This window comes from Vespa crabro, chromosome 25, assembly GCF_910589235.1.
Source record: "Vespa crabro chromosome 25, iyVesCrab1.2, whole genome shotgun sequence".
Taxonomy (NCBI): domain Eukaryota; kingdom Metazoa; phylum Arthropoda; class Insecta; order Hymenoptera; family Vespidae; genus Vespa; species Vespa crabro.
Window position 1 is genome coordinate 1,246,422 of NC_060979.1, and position 16,519 is coordinate 1,262,940.

General features: G+C 28.0%; 2 protein-coding genes across 2 annotated transcripts in view; one reads left to right on the forward strand and one right to left on the reverse strand.

Annotated features, from left to right (window-relative positions):
- The window catches only part of LOC124432358 (fatty acyl-CoA reductase wat-like), a 71,697-nt gene extending 65,332 nt beyond the window's left edge, over positions 1-6,365 (forward strand). The window contains exons 2-9 of the mRNA XM_046981271.1: positions 1,271-1,674; positions 3,387-3,635; positions 3,737-3,752; positions 4,451-4,516; positions 4,773-4,914; positions 5,608-5,732; positions 5,803-5,998; positions 6,093-6,365. Of these exons, the coding sequence (XP_046837227.1) occupies positions 1,291-1,674; positions 3,387-3,635; positions 3,737-3,752; positions 4,451-4,516; positions 4,773-4,914; positions 5,608-5,732; positions 5,803-5,998; positions 6,093-6,336 (1,422 nt within the window). The 5' untranslated portion in view covers positions 1,271-1,290 and the 3' untranslated portion in view covers positions 6,337-6,365. The remainder of the gene's footprint in view (positions 1-1,270; positions 1,675-3,386; positions 3,636-3,736; positions 3,753-4,450; positions 4,517-4,772; positions 4,915-5,607; positions 5,733-5,802; positions 5,999-6,092) is intronic.
- Positions 6,366-6,987: 622 nt separating this feature from the next.
- Positions 6,988-9,868, reverse strand: LOC124432445 (fatty acyl-CoA reductase 1-like). Its single transcript, XM_046981423.1, has 3 exons — positions 9,647-9,868; positions 7,619-7,867; positions 6,988-7,125 (listed from the first exon to the last, which is right to left on the reverse strand). Exons 1-3 carry the CDS (start codon positions 9,770-9,772, stop codon positions 7,003-7,005), a joined length of 498 nt encoding a protein of 165 aa, XP_046837379.1. The 5' UTR covers positions 9,773-9,868; the 3' UTR covers positions 6,988-7,002.
- Between the last annotated feature and the right edge of the window lie 6,651 nt (positions 9,869-16,519).

The window sequence follows — 16,519 nt, forward strand, 5'->3', positions numbered from 1 at the left end:
CTCTGACCCTTATTTTAATAAGAGATATGATTTGCAAAACAAACTTCCTTAAAGATAAAATTATTCGTAAAATAAATTATACGTAAAAGAATAGGTATTACAAGGCAGATTAAAGTCGTTTCTGAATTTGATTCGTTTTATAAAAACGAATATGTAATAATATAATTTATTTAAATAACACTTATACTCAAAACGATAAAAAATGATTGAAATTAATCCACATGTCATTCAAGATAATCACCTAATCACAAATTTTTTTTTTGTCACTGTTTACTTTTCAACATTTCGTACAGAAATATCTATAGTAATAAATCGAAACGGCTGATAGTCATAAACAAATTTGTATTGTAGCAGAATAGTATATCTCTCAAATGTTTGCTAACAAGTATATTGTCGGTGGTTGTGTACACAGATATATACCCCATTAGTATGTGTAATTAACATAATACGATTAAGCGATCATTTTAGATCACATTGAGTGTTAACTGTATTCCTGCTTTAATCTTCTTATGGATAAAAGTATTTAAATATATAATTCTTGCATATTCGTTTTGTTGTTATACGTAAACGCAAAATAAAATATGTATTAATTATGAATGAATTTCTAGTAGCGATATAAATCAAATTTCCCATCTATTTTTTGCTTGACCTGGTGAAACCATACGTATGGATTTATCTATGGAATAAATTCAAGGCGAATTCTGACCACTGGAAAACATATCTTTTATTTATTCATTGTTAAAAAAGAAAACATATTAAGACAAACGATTAAGGGATAAACCTCGAAGATATACTGCAAGATTTTATTTAATACTTCCTAGTTTGCAAATGATTTTACATTCTGGCGCGCTTGAATAACGGAACGATCATATATAAATATGCATGTATATAAGTAGACACACATAAGGAGATACTGAATTATTTTCAACTGATCAAAGAACAAAAAATTTTCTAATTACACCTTTATAAGTTCAAAATATTATAAATGAATTAGTGGCTTAGAATATTATTGAAGCATACATGTAAGAACAGCCATGATCTCTATTCATTCAATCGGTATTAATTAAGATAGTGTGATAGCTTGATTATATGAACAAAAATCAGTTAATCACATGGGATTGGAAAATGCTTGAATAATATTCGAAAGTACGATTATAATATTTTTTTAAATAGAATTATCAGCCTACTAATAAGAGAAATGTGAAAGAACTCGTGCTACAGCATAGAAAAAGAACGATCGAAGAATATATGTTAATATTTTTGTATACAGATCGATTTGAAGGAACAGAAATGATGGAAGTGCAAATAAAAGAGAACGACCAAGAAAAAGCTGTAGCGAAAAAGAATTTGAAGCTTGGAACATTGAAAGAATATTCGCCAAATGAAACGCTATCTTCAGTTGAAAACATCCACAAATTAACGACGATTCAAACCTTCTACGTAAATCAATGTCTTTTTATAACCGGCGGTACAGGTTTTATGGGAAAAATGTTGATTGAAAAATTATTACGAGGATGCCCTGGCATCAACTGCATTTACGTTTTGATACGAAGGAAAAACGATAAAAGTGTCTCTAAAAAAATGGAAGAAATTGTCGAAAATTCGGTGAGTCCTTTATTTACAATCGATTATTATATTTATCTTGTGATTAGATTTTCATTCAACTCTATGATTGTATGTCTTCACTGAATAGTATTTAATATTTAATACATTTAATAGATTCTTTTAAGAAGAAGAAAGTTGATAAAGAATTTTCAAATGTCTCCTTCTTTCTTGTAAACCATATTATAAAGTGGTAGCAGTAAAGCATAATAGAAAGCAGGCTCCTCAATAGTTTGTTTTCTGTATCTTTTCTGATATTAACGTTAAAATTAATATTTAGACGGAAAATATTCTCTACTTAGTTATATAATGACTTTGATGGAAGTCATGTAAAAAATTACAATGATGTGCGTTTCCAAATTTACGAAAAACAATCAGAAAGAATGATTTAGAGAAAGGTTTCCAAAGTCGAACACACTACTTCTAATACATTAATACATTCACGATCAAGCGTATAAAGCGATATGAACAGCTAGATACCAAGTTTAATTTGCAAATATCTATAGCTGAATATCGCAATAATTTGTTATTTAAATATGTACCCATATAGGAAATGTAGCTTCTTGATGTCATACTTTCAATTAATTTTTGCTTAAAATTTAAACGGGAAGTTAAATATTGGATAAAATATTATAGGAAATATTAAACTTAGAAAGAGTTATTTATATTGATGAAATTTATATTTAGCAAACGAATATACTGAATTTTTTAAGACATAACTAAATAACGTATTTACAGGTTTGTTTCTGCTAATAGCTTTACGTTGTATCAAATAATAACTAGAAATTAGGCACATTTCATAACGAAACTAAATCAAAGTAAACGAAATTGAACAAAAAATTTACCAATAAAAATTTAATATTTTAATAATAATGTTCTTTCGATAAAATGGAATTCGTTAAAATGTTGAACAATACATCTATGATTTTTTGTCAAAATATGGTAATAAATGTAAAACTGCGTTTTCTCTTTTTGCTCGTAATCAAGACATAAGATTACATTAGCGGACTCGATGCGTTAAAACTCCCTAATAAAAATGCATAAGAATATTTAAGGAATTAAGTATGATGAGGCCAAATTTTAAAAGTTTGTTAGTTTTCTTTTCACAAGCCAAATAGATATATCTATTTTTTTTCTCAACGTTTTTCATGGGTTAAACGCATCAGAGTTATTTTGGGTACTTTAGCAGATTTCTTGAATCCAACTTTCTTTTTTTTCATCGATCGTATCGTCATTGTTCTCTATTCATGTTTCTCACATTATTTATAATCTAAAGATAATAGAAAATAGTTTGATAGCATAAAAAAATTTGGTAAAAAATTTTTAATGCGTTAAGATACGACCCTCATTCTCTGGAGAGAGAATTCATATCGAAACATGTCAATGTTTACAATTATCTTTAAGACACTGTCTAAATTATATATTAATTTGTTATTTGCTGTCTATTTCTATAAATTAGAAATGAAAAAAGAATAATTTAGAAATTTAGAAATCAAATACTAAGGAAGAAAATATAAGATAAAACAAATGCATAAATCATAAAAATAGAAATCATCTCGTTATTTACCATTGCTCAATAACAAAGAAATGATCGTGATTCGATAGATTCAAGGCTTTATTCTGCAGTAATATATCCACTTTTCAATGTTTTCAATATTTATTTAACACAGTGAGTTGAAGATACGACATAGGGTTCGACTTTTTAGTCATTCCTCTATTAATGATACGTAGGTGCGTATGTGGGACAGGAAATATTTATAAACCTATCAATGCACACTTTTCAGTTATTTGACACGCTGAGGAAGCAACAGCCAGGATTCCAAAATCGCTTAGTGGCGATCGAGGGTGACTGTAGTTTGCCGAATCTCGGTATTTCGACAACCGATAGAGCTAAACTCATACGAGAAGTTTCTATTGTTTTTCACGTTGCCGCTACTGTGCGGTTCAACGAGAAAATTAAATTGGCGGCAGCTATTAATGTTCAAAGCATGAAGGATTTGATACACTTATCTAAGGAAATGTCGAAACTAAAGGTACACATTCTATTCTTTGTATGTGTGCTAATAACTCTATCATCAATCTCTATTTCGATTAATTTTTATGATAAGAGGTAGAAATCAATTATTTGGTACAGAGAAACGCATTATTGTGTGACTCAGTTCCTTCTCTAAGTCACCGAAATTTTTCCAAGAGAGGAAATTGAAGTAACGCGATGAAATTATTGAACAAATCTCTTTTATATTTTATTGTTTGTAAAATTCAAATAGGAATAATAAAATCGCCTCCTTGACAAAGAATTCACAAGTATTATACGCATATATATGAACATGTAAATAGGCAAAAAGAAAAAATGCTTCGTGTATAGGAGTATAGCATTTGAACGTCTCATAGGAAATTAAAAAATCGATAAAGATAATAATAATAATTTATTATTATTAGAGAATAATTTATTTATTAAAGCAATAAAATTGTGAGCACAAATTCATGTCGAGTGTATATTTCTAAAGTAATTGTCGTCGTCGCAGCATAATAGCTGAAATCAAGGGGTGACCAACAATTTATAATTCTGTAACCTTGTCGAGTCGTTGCGCAGAAAAATTATTATAAAATTTGGGCAGTTAGAAGACACTTGTACACCTGGATAATAGCAATAATTTAACATGACGGACATGTTCGGACTCACTATTTCAATCAATAAATGTTAAGAGAAATTTATTTTTAATGGATATCATTTCTAGTACTTTTTCAAGCAAATCTTTCCCGATTAATATTTCCATCATACTTATTTCATTATTTACATCAATTGATTCATTTTTATTAATTTCTTTTTTCTCAAAATTGTGTCAAGGTCACAGCATAATAGATCGTTCGATTCATCCTGACCTTATCTGTCACATATCGAATACATATGAAAGTGTGTATTATCCCTACTTAACAGATTTTCTGTGACATCGAAAACTTGAAAAAATGATTCTGAGAAACAATTGATTAATGTATGTTCCTTTCAACCAAAGAATTACGTTCTCCGTTATTTCATCGAACCAATTAAATTAGCAATGATATTGTTTCGTAACATGGTTATTGAGACACCCTGCACATTTTATTAATTATGTGGATCTTTAATTGAATGATCTGACTCTAATGAATGTTTGTTATCTTTCATGTTATAGAGTTTCGTCCATCAACGGCTTATGCCAATTGTCTTGAAAATCAGATCGAGGAGAAATTTTATGATCCATCGATGAATGCCGACGAATTCATCGATTTGATGGAATCTATGGATGAGAAATTGCTCGATAATGCTACACCGTGGTAAGTTTATCACCGAATCTTGATTTCACGATTGTTTTCTCCCATTATATTTCCATACATTTGTCGAGCCAAACGATTAGCTGGATACGTATACAATCTTCAAAAATCTATTCCACATAATGTTTTTATTTTAAGTAAATTTTTGTCAAAATATTAGGGAAGAAATAAAATAATTCATGAAAAGTTACTGAAAACATTTAAATTTAAAATTCTATTTAAATTCATTGATTATATTTCTGGGAAACGAAAGTAATGTATGTACTGTAAAGTAAAATTCGATAACGTTTTTTCAAATTCTTTTTGAATACTATCTTTAAGTTGTATTTAATCATAACACAAATTACAATTCATTTTTGAATTAAAAAATAATATCACAGTCGAACATATTTGACAATAGAATTTAACAAAGTTAAACGAAATTGAAGAAACAAATTAACAATTACAATTTAATATTTAATAATAATGTTCTTTAGTTATATAACGTCATTTGAAAAATCTGCTTGATAAATGAAAGATTTGCAATTTTTGTGGCTATTCATTATTTTTGTCAATAACATTATCGCCAGAACTTCGTTACCTGTATTCATCTATCGATATTGTAATGACGCTTTGTAAGTACGTTTCCGCTCGTGAATATATTAAAAATATATTAAGAGGACAAGTTATAGGTACCGACAATTAAAAATTGAATCTTATTTCTGATATTAGCTTACTTGGAAAATGGCCGAATACATATGTTTATACGAAATCAATCGCCGAGGATATCGTAAAAAGACATGCTGGCTTAATGCCGATTGGAATATTTCGTCCAGGAATCGGTTGGTAATAATGTGACTCTGTTAGAACAAAATAATAAATAATACATAATAATTAACTTAATATTCTTAGTGCTACCAACGTATATAGAACCTACACAAGGATGGACCGATAATATGAACGGGTTAGTGGGCACTACAGCAGGTGCAGCAATGGGAATAATACGAACTAATCTTTGCGATGCATCGTTAAATGTAAACATTATACCCGGAGATCTGGCGACTAATGCGCTAATTGTTAGTGCCTGGGACATAGCGAATAATCGAAGGTAACGTCAATTAATCACGTTTATTCGAAATATTTTCGATCAAACCAAATGACGATTAGAAAATATTAAATTACCGCTTACTGTAATCTTTCAGATCCATCGAAGAAATTCCTATTTATAATTACACATCTATGGATAATGCAATCACTTATGAGGAATTCACAAAATTGTCGAAGAAGAATATTAAATTATTACCGACTAACGATGCAATGTGGTACATAAGCTTTTGGAATATAAAATATCGATCAAATCATCTTATCTTCACGTATTTTCTACATATACTACCAGCTATTTTAATCGATACGATTGCGTTCTGTACAGGTAAAAAGCCAAGGTAATTTTTTCTTATTTTCTTTTTGAGTTCGATGCATCCTATGGTTCATGTCATTCTCAGATTCTCAAAAAACTCGATTCAATCAGTCTATTTCAAATGTAATAATTCCTTAAAGTTTATGTTTGGCCTTGTTGAGTTTTCTAAGTACTCGTCTAGGGTTAGCAATGATTCGCATGTTTCGACAATTTTTCGAAGAAAAAACAGATCATCAAACAATTTAGTTTAAACTTGTCTTCCCATTAATCTATAATTAATTCGTATCAAATTGGTACATGATTGAATATCTAGGGCAACAATGTGGTTATTTACACCCATGTCAGCACATTCTTTTCTTAAGTACATAATGATAATCACATTATTCATATGATACTTCGCCGATATCATGCATCTTACGAACTGAATGAAAGACCCTTTGTCATAATTGTTTCACCCCTTTTCCAAAAAGTCATTAGAAATTCGAGGTGTCTTGTTCTTAGTTACTGTCATGTTCTTTAATAGTCCGTAAAATTCTAATAACAAAATTGAATCTCCCAACTCCATTCTTTAAGCAGCCGATCTTTGAGTTCCTTTTCTTGGCACAATCACGATTGTATGGAATTATAATGGGAGAAAACAATCGAGAAATCAAGATTCCGTGATAAACTTACTGCGATGTAGCATCATCGAGCAATTACTCATCCATAGATTCCATCAAATCGATGAATTCGTCGGCATTCATCGATGGATCATAAAATTTCTCCACGATTTGATTTTCAAGACAATTGGCATAAGCCGTTGATACATGGACGAAACTCTATAACATAAAAGATAACAAACATTCATTAGAGTCAGATTATTCAATTAAAGATCCACATAATTAATAAAATGTGCAGGGTGTCTCAATAACCATGTTACGAAACGATATCATTGCTAATTTAATTGATTCGAAGAAATAACGGAGAATCTAATTCCTTGGTTGAAAAGAGCATATATTAATCAATTGTTTTTCGGAATCATTTTTCCAAGTATATAACATTTGAGAATTCTTTGTCAAAGATGCGATTTCATTTTTCGTATTTGAATTTTACAAACAATAAAATATAAAAGAGATTTGTTCAATAATTTCATCGCTTTACTTCAATTTCCTTTCTTGGAAAAATTTCTGTGACTTAGAGAAGGATCTGAGTCATACATTAATGCGTTTATCTGAACCAAACAATTGATTTCTATCTCTTATCATAAAAAGTAATCGAAATAGAGATTGATGATAGAGTTATTAGCACACATACAAAGAATAGAATGTGTACCTTTAGTTTCGACATTTCCTTAGATAAGTGTATCAAATCCTTCAGGCTTTGAACATTAATAGCTGCCGCCAATTTAATTTTCTCGTTGAACCGCACAGTAGCGGCAACGTGAAAAACAATAGAAACTTCTCGTATGAGTTTAGCTCTATCGGTTGTCGAAATACCGAGATTCGGCAAACTACAGTCACCCTCGATCGCCACTATGCGATTTTGGAATCCTGGCTGTTGCTTCCTCAGCGTGTCAAATAACTGAAAAGTGTGCATTGATAGGTTTATAAATATTTCCTGTCCCACATACGCACCTACGTATCATTAATAGAGGAATGACTAAAAAGTCGAACCCTATGTCATATCTTCAACTCACTTTGTTAAATAAATATTGAAAACATTGAAAAGTGGATATATTACTGCAGAATAAAGCCTTGAATCTATCGAATCACGATCATTTCTTTGTTATTGAGCAATGGTAAATAACAAGATGATTTCTATTTTTATGATTTATGCATTTGTTTTATCTTATATTTTCTTCCCTAATATTTGATTTCTAAATTTCTAAATTATTCCTTTTTCATTTCTATTTTATAGAAATAGACAGCAAATAACAATTTATATATAATTTAGACAGTGTCTTAAAAATAATTGTAAACATTGACATGTTTCGATATGAATTCTCTCTCCAGAGAATGAGGGTCGTAACTTAACGCATTAAAAACCTTTTACCAAATTTTTTTATGCTATCAAACTATTTTCTATTATTTTCATATTATAAATATTGTGAGAAACATGAATAGAGAACATTGACGATACGATCGATGAAAAAAAAGGAAATTGGAATCAAGAAATCTGCTAAAGTACCTAAAATAATTCTAATGCGTTTAACCAATGAAAAACGTTGAGAAAAAAAATTGATATATTTATTTGGCTTGTGAAAAGAAAACTAACAAACTTTTAAAATTTGGCCTCATCATACTTAATTCCTTAAATATTCTTATGCATTTTTATTAGGGAGTTTTAACGAATCGAGTCCGCTAATGTAATCTTATGTCTTGATTACGAGCAAAAAGAGAAAACGCAGTGTTACAACTTTTATTTTCAGATATTGAAAAAAAAATCATAGATGTAAAATTCAATATTTTATCGAATTGCATTTTATCGAAAGAACATTATTATTAAAATATTAAATTTTTATTGGTAAATTTTTTGTTCAATTTCGTTTAATTTGATTTATTTTCGTTATAAAACATGCACAATTTCTAGTTATTAATTGATACAAAGCAAAGCTATTAGCTGAAACAAATCTCTAAATATGTTATCTAGTTTTCCCATAGAAAATTCTGTATATTCGTTTGTTAAATATATATTTCATCAATATAAGGAACTCTTTCTAATTTTAATATTTCCTATAATATTTTATTCAATATTTAACCTCCCGTTTAAATTTTAAGCACAAATTAATTGAAAGTATGATATCAAGAAGCTACATTCCCTATATGGATATTTAAATAACAAATCATTGCGGTATTCAGCTATAGATATTTGCAAATTAAACTTGGTATTCAGCTGTTCATATCGCTTTATACGCTTGATCGTGAATGTATTAATGTATTAGAAGTAGTGTGTTCGACTTTGGAAACCTTTCTCTAAATCATTCTTTCTGATTGTTTTTCGTAAATTTGGAAACGCATTTCATTGTAATTTTTTACATGACTTCCATCAAAGTCATTATATAACTAAGTAGAGAATATTTTCCGTCTAAATATTAATTTTAACGTTAATATCAGAAAAGATACAGAAAACAAACTATTGAGGAGCCTGCTTTCTATTATGCTTTACTGCTACCACTTTATAATATGGTTTACAAGAAAGAAGGAGACATTTGAAAATTCTTTATCAATTTTCTTCTTCTTAAAAAAATCTATTAAATGTATTAAATATAAATAATATTGAGTGAAGACACAGAATCGTAGAGTTGAATGAAAATCAAATCACAAGATAAAAATAATAATCGATTGTAAATGAAGGACTCACCGAATTTTCGACATTTTCTTCCATTTTTTTAGAGATACTTTTATCGTTTGTCTTACGTATCAAAACGTAAATGCAGTTGATGCCAGGGCATCCTCGTAATAATTTTTCAATCAACATTTTTCCCATAAAACCTGTACCGCCGGTTATAAAAAGACATTGATTTACGTAGAAGGTTTGAATCGTCGTTAATTTGTGGATGTTTTTAACTAAAGATAGTGTTTCATTTGACGATTATTCGTTCGATGTTCCAGGCTTCAAATTCTTTTTCGCTACAGCTGTTTCTTGGTCATCCGCTTTTATTTGCAATTCCATCATTTCTGTTTCTTCAAATCAATCTGTAAACAAAAATATTAACATATATTCTTGGATCGTTCTTTTTCTATGCTGTAGCACGAGTTCTTTCACATTTCTCTTATTAGTAGGCTGATAATTCTATTAAAAAAAATATTATAATCGTACTTTCGAATATTATTCAAGCATTTTCCAATCCCATGTGATTAACTGATTTTTGTTCATATAATCAAGCTATCACACTATCTTAATTAATACCGATTGAATGAATAGAGATCATGGCTGTTCTTACATGTATGCTTCAATAATATTCTAAGCCACTAATTCATTTATAATATTTTGAACTTATAAAGGTGTAATTAGAAAATCGTTTGTTCTTTGATCAGTTGAAAATAATTCAGTATCTCCTTATGTGTGTCTACTTATATACATGCATATTTATATATGATCGTTCCGTTATTCAAGCGCGCCAGAATGTAAAATCATTTGCAAACTAGGAAGTATTAAATAAAATCTTGCAGTATATCTTCGAGGTTTATCCCTTAATCGTTTGTCTTAATATGTTTTCTTTTTTAACAATGAATAAATAAAAGATATGTTTTCCAGTGGTCAGAATTCGCCTTGAATTTATTCCATAGATAAATCCATACGTATGGTTTCACCAGGTCAAGCAAAAAATAGATGAGATATTTGATTTATATCGCCACTAGAAATTCATTCATAATTAATACATATTTTATTTTGCATTTACGTATAATAACAAAACGAATATACAAGAATTATATATTTAAATACACTTATACATAAGAAGATTAAAGCAGGAATACAGTTAACACTCAATGTGGTCTAAGATGATCGCTTAGTCATTTTATGTTAATTAAACATAATAATGGGGTATATATCTATGTACACAGCCATTGACAATACACTTGTTAGCGAACATTTTAATAATTTTCAATCATGGATATTCGTCCCAAGTACAGACTTACTAATTTCGTGCAATGTAGAAATAATGGAAAAGTGATTTATTTTTCATTTATATTTCATTTTATTTATAATTAATGCTATTTCAAATTCTATTCCATAATTGGGATTTATATTGTATCCAATGGTACCAGTACCATTTAATTTGTAATTTATATAAGCCTTATTATTATATAATAAGATTTCATATTTATTATATTTATTAATAAAAAGAAGTCTTATAATTATAGTAAGAATTATTTGACCAGAGACAATTTGATTTTCATGTGAAATTCGTATTGTTTAACTTCTGCATTGTTAAATTTTCTATCGATGTAATATAAAAATTATGATATTTTTAATAAACATATGAATTTTACTTACTTTCAGAAGTATTTTCTATTACGCAGAACAAGAATTGATTATGTTATCCACGAAGTTGTCAATATCAGTCATCTATCAACGTTACTCGAATGAACCTTACCGTTCCACTGAATTTTATTACAGGAAATAGTTTCCTTTTATATCCACTGTTTAACCTATCTAAACTTGACACAATAACGTATATTTATAATTTATAATTTAAACGTAAATTTATAATTTGAATTCAATGGGTTAAGCTATGAATTCATATGAATTCAACAATTGTGCTTCCCGTACATCTTAATAAGTGCAAAGTTATTCGATTAAATTGATAAATAATTTAAAACTTCTTTGATCTACCTTTTAGCTATTACCTTTACCTTTTACCTCGATACCTATTCTTTTACGTAAAATATATTTTACGAATAATTTTAACATTTATAAATGTAGTTTTGAAAGTCATATCTCTTTTTAAAATAGGGGTCAGAGCAACGGAATTCACTTAGAAGTCATTCCACAAGCCATATTTAACATAATGTATTTTCCATTACCTATTATTTTTAAACATCCATATTTATATAACGACCATACATACATATATATATACTCGATTGAAAAAGAACAATACATATGCAAATTTAATCTAAAGAAGTGACTTTATACTATTAAGTAAATACTTTTTACACGAAATATATGACCTTTTTAGTTACCATCATAGATTACATTACAAACGCTCACAGATCAAACGATTCTCTCATTATTTATAATTTTACAATATTATAGAGGCGTAAGTGTAAGAACTGTCATGATTACGTTTTATCCAATTGGATTTAATAACGATCTTGTGCTCGCTCGATTAAACGAAGAAGAATAATGTCATAACCTTGTAAAATGCGTAAATAATATTCGATTATAATATTTTTTCTTTTTTTAATGTTTTTTCTAATAGAATCATTAATCTATCTTCTATCATACTAATGTGAGATGAATGGAAAAATTCGATTCAAAAAATAGAAAGAAAAACAATCGAAAAGAATCAATCAATTTAATGAGATAAGAATTTTTTAATATCTTCAGGTTTATGTTCATCTATACGTTTGCAGATCGATTTGAAAGAGCAGAAATGATGGGAATGACGATAAATGCTGACGTATAGGAGAAGGCTGTTGCAACAAGTTAGTTGAAATTGAACACTTTGACCGAAATTACGCCAACTAATTTAGTGTTAAAAATGATGGTTTAATAGAATTCTTTCAAAGTCATATTTCTCATATAGTAACACAATTATAAGCGTCGTTTGTCGGTCGAGAGACTCAGATCAATACCTCATATAATTTTCAAAAGTCTATAGTTAAATATTGCAAAATGCAACTACTTAAGTTTGTACGAATATAAAAGAAATATCCTTCTTAATATCATACTTATAATTATTTTTTTTTAAAGAGCTGATACAATCAAAAGAAAAAATTTTTTTATGCCCATTAAAGCAGGGAATTAATATATGAAAATAAACTGAAAGACGTTGAAGTGGATTTTTAACAAACATATAGATTACAAGCATATTGGGTCGATCTGAAGAAGTTATATAATTTTTCATGAACGAGGTAGGAAATAATTTTTCTACTTCATATTGATATCTAATATATTACATATTGATATATATATATATATATATATATATATATATCTAATAGTCAGACTTTTAGAGAAAAATATCTGAAGAATCATAGTATAATAAAAACATCGAATAAAAACTAAAACTCCTCTAGGAATTCAGGTTAATCAAACATAATGGAGAAAATATGTGAATCAGCAAAAATAGATTGAAAAATTGTTAGAATAATGTATCACTACATCTGTATACTAAACAAGAATTTTATTAAAAATTGCTAATTTTCCATACACTTGTAATCCTTACAAAATTACCCATCTCCCGGTCTTGATCCGGTCACCCGTTCAATAGGGTCGTTAAGACATCCAAATGTTGCCTGCACACAAATGTCGATATGTCAGGAAGCTTTAGTCCAATAGAGCAATTATGAAATAAACGTAATCAAGTAACAATGGCGCTAAAACGCCGCGGTGAAAGAATACAAGTTACTGCCGCATGATGTCACCCGAATCTATTATCGTTTTGCTTCTTCCGAAAATATATTTGATTTATAAATACTTGTTATAAAATAGCCATTATAAATTTATCAATAACGTCGTTGGTATCACACAATATAATTGAAATTAGATATAATAAATGAAATTTTGAAATATTGTATCAAAATGAAGAATTGGCAGAAAGGTCATAAGTGGAAAGATTAACTTCAGGTATTAATATAAATGCAAGCCGTTTTTCACAATGTTATATGTTATTCAATGCTATTATCTATTGTTACAATTTAGATAATTTTTTGAAAGGGAAAGGGAGGTAGATATTAATATATTTCTTCGTTTATCTTACAAATGTGAAGCAAACGAGGAGGATATGGAAATGTATTTTCTTGAAACTATTCAAAAATGGAATCCCCTGAAACTAATCAATCTATAGTTATTGTAATTCGTAAATATGACTGAGAGAAATCGTTATACTTTCCCAATTGCTATCATTCCTGAGTTATGTAAAGAAGCAGAATGATATTTCTGCGATCTATTCTGGAGCATAGTACAAGTAAGATATATGTATTTAAACGATATTTACATAACAACTTTATGGCTTAGATAAATGATAATAGGTTTACAAAATGATTTTTTAAAAGTATTTTCCTCAATTGCTATATTTATTATCAACAAATCATATGAAAAAATTATAATATGCGTCCATGTCTTTTGACAACTAATTCAAATTTCTGTATCGATGTTAATTCCAAAATATCAAAATACCTTACGGATTAGCCATTTGCCGTCTTACCTGAGGCTTAACAGTTAACAGTTCTGCTATAAAAAGTTTTGCCTTCATTATTTTCGAAATTAAATATAAGATGGTAAACTTTCTGTTGAGATATTGTAAGATAGTCAAGATGTAATTGCCGGTTTTAAAAGATTAAAATCTAAAGATCTAATACGGTATAAATTTCATTTCTTCTCAAGCTTTTATAACCTTATTTGTACAGTTTAAAAGATACCTTTAAGAAAATTACAAAATTTTTCTTTTCAACTCACAAATTTCATTTTATCTGCTCGCGAACATTTGTCTATTTAAAGTGTGGAGTGAAAAATATATCCATTCTTTTCTAAATACATAATAATTTTTCCGATCTTTCTATACTTCTCAGTCCTGATCGCGCTTCACATAGACGCTGTAACTATAATAAAATATGTTGATTATAAAAAAAGGTTCGAATGCTAATCTTCAAAATTATGAAAGATCTAAAAATCGACGTTAATGCGGAAATTTAGAGCACTCGAACAAAAAAGAATCTATTTCGTCACTTCGTTATAAAACTCAAACTATTTTCTCGTTCTTCTATTACTACTTACTCTCCCCGACCACCCCCCTCCCCAGTCCCTAACTTTGCTACTTTTCATTATTTCGAAATTTATGTGTAATGCATAAGAAAATCACAATGTACAATTTTCTATTAACATATCATATAACCTATTATACAGAATAAATCTGCATTAATCTTTTGAATTGTTAATAGTTAAAATTATCATCTTGAAAAATTTTCTAATAATAAAAATATACGCGTGTGATGCATTATTTATATCGCGAATATTTTTTTCCTTTTACAATGTTTCTTACCATCATTGATTTATCGACGTCGAATTTAATCGCGTAGCATGAGCTTATTTAAATAATAAGCAGATTCAATAAATTTCAAATTGACATAATTAAACAGTCAGACATTTTTAACGATATATTCCAAAGAAAAAAAAAAAGAAAACGAAAAAGTGACAGATGAGAACTTACACAATTTATTTAATTCGATACGCAAATTTTGTCGAATAATATCATTTAGGTTTTGCATACATAGACATTTCTCAATTTTTGATTATTCGTTCGACATTCAGTGTAAAACATTCTTTTGAAAGAATGATTTTTGGCTTTTTCTTTGATATAACTGATGCTTTTTTTATTCACATTTCAAAGGAGAATCTATAATTTGCATTTGTATTATATTTAATGGTACTTTTAACATTAAATAATAAAATGAAATTCAAGATACGCTTGCTATCGTCATAGAAAAAATTTTTTATAATTAATATCAAGTTTTAATCTCAAAGATAATCGTAAATAATAATATTAATATTTTTGAAAATATTATCAGAACGCAATAATAATAAGTCTTATTATTATTATAATAAGACACTATTTTCGTTATATTTATTAATTATAGTAAGGATTATTATTATTATTAGTAGTAATTATTTGACGAGAGACAATTCGATCTATTATTTTTTAAGGGAATAAATCCATTCGTCTAGATCTTTGTAGGATTCTATACGAATATAAAACTATGAATAGGATGAACTTATATTATTCTAATATATATGTCATTAAAAATCAGCCTACCTTCTTGAAACGTTATCTAAAAAAAAAAAAAAAAAAATGAACAAAGAAAAAAACAAACAACGCAAACGATATGAATTAATTGTTTTTTGCTAAATTTTACAATTTTTCATTTTATTCTTAATTTATTGTCGTTCAATTCAATCGAGAAACCTGAAATTATTTAAATATTATTTCTCTCGCAACTAGTATTGTCTTCTCGTAACTTTATATATTTGATATCAAACGTAATAGTAAAGATAATCGCAATAATAATATTTTTATTTTGAAAAATATTATCAATATGAGATATTAATAAGCCTTATTAATATAATAAATCATTTATATTTATCATATTTATTAATTATAATAAGATATTGTTATTATTATTCCAAGAATTATTTGACGAGAGATAATTCATTTTAATTGGACAATCGAACTGTTTTATCTTTTGTTTTGTAAAATTTTGTATTTGTTGAAACTGGACGAATTTAATTACGTTTTATTTACCAAATTTTTCCAATAATTATTTATTTATTCTTTATTTAATACACTGTAATTTAACTTTTACTAAACTATAAGATTAAAAATATTTGGCTTTTTTCTCCTCTACCACTTATGCTCTTATGCTTAATTGGGATCAGTATACCGAATGATAATGATGTAATGATCCATAGATTAAAATTTAAAATTTCATTTCAATGAGTTAGGTTAGGTTTTTGAAATTTTATCGTGCTCGCCATTATCATAAAAAATGCAAAATTAAACGATTTATC

Coding starts and splice junctions, on each gene's coding strand:
- LOC124432445 (XM_046981423.1), bottom strand. CDS start 9,772: ATGGGAAAAATGTTGATTGAAAAATTATTACGAGGATGCCCTGGCATC. Junction 7,868..9,646: donor AAGAAAATGTCGAAAATTCG/GTGAGTCCTTCA, acceptor CACACTTTTCAG/TTATTTGACACGCTGAGGAA. Junction 7,126..7,618: donor AGGAAATGTCGAAACTAAAG/GTACACATTCTA, acceptor TTTATGTTATAG/AGTTTCGTCCATGTATCAAC.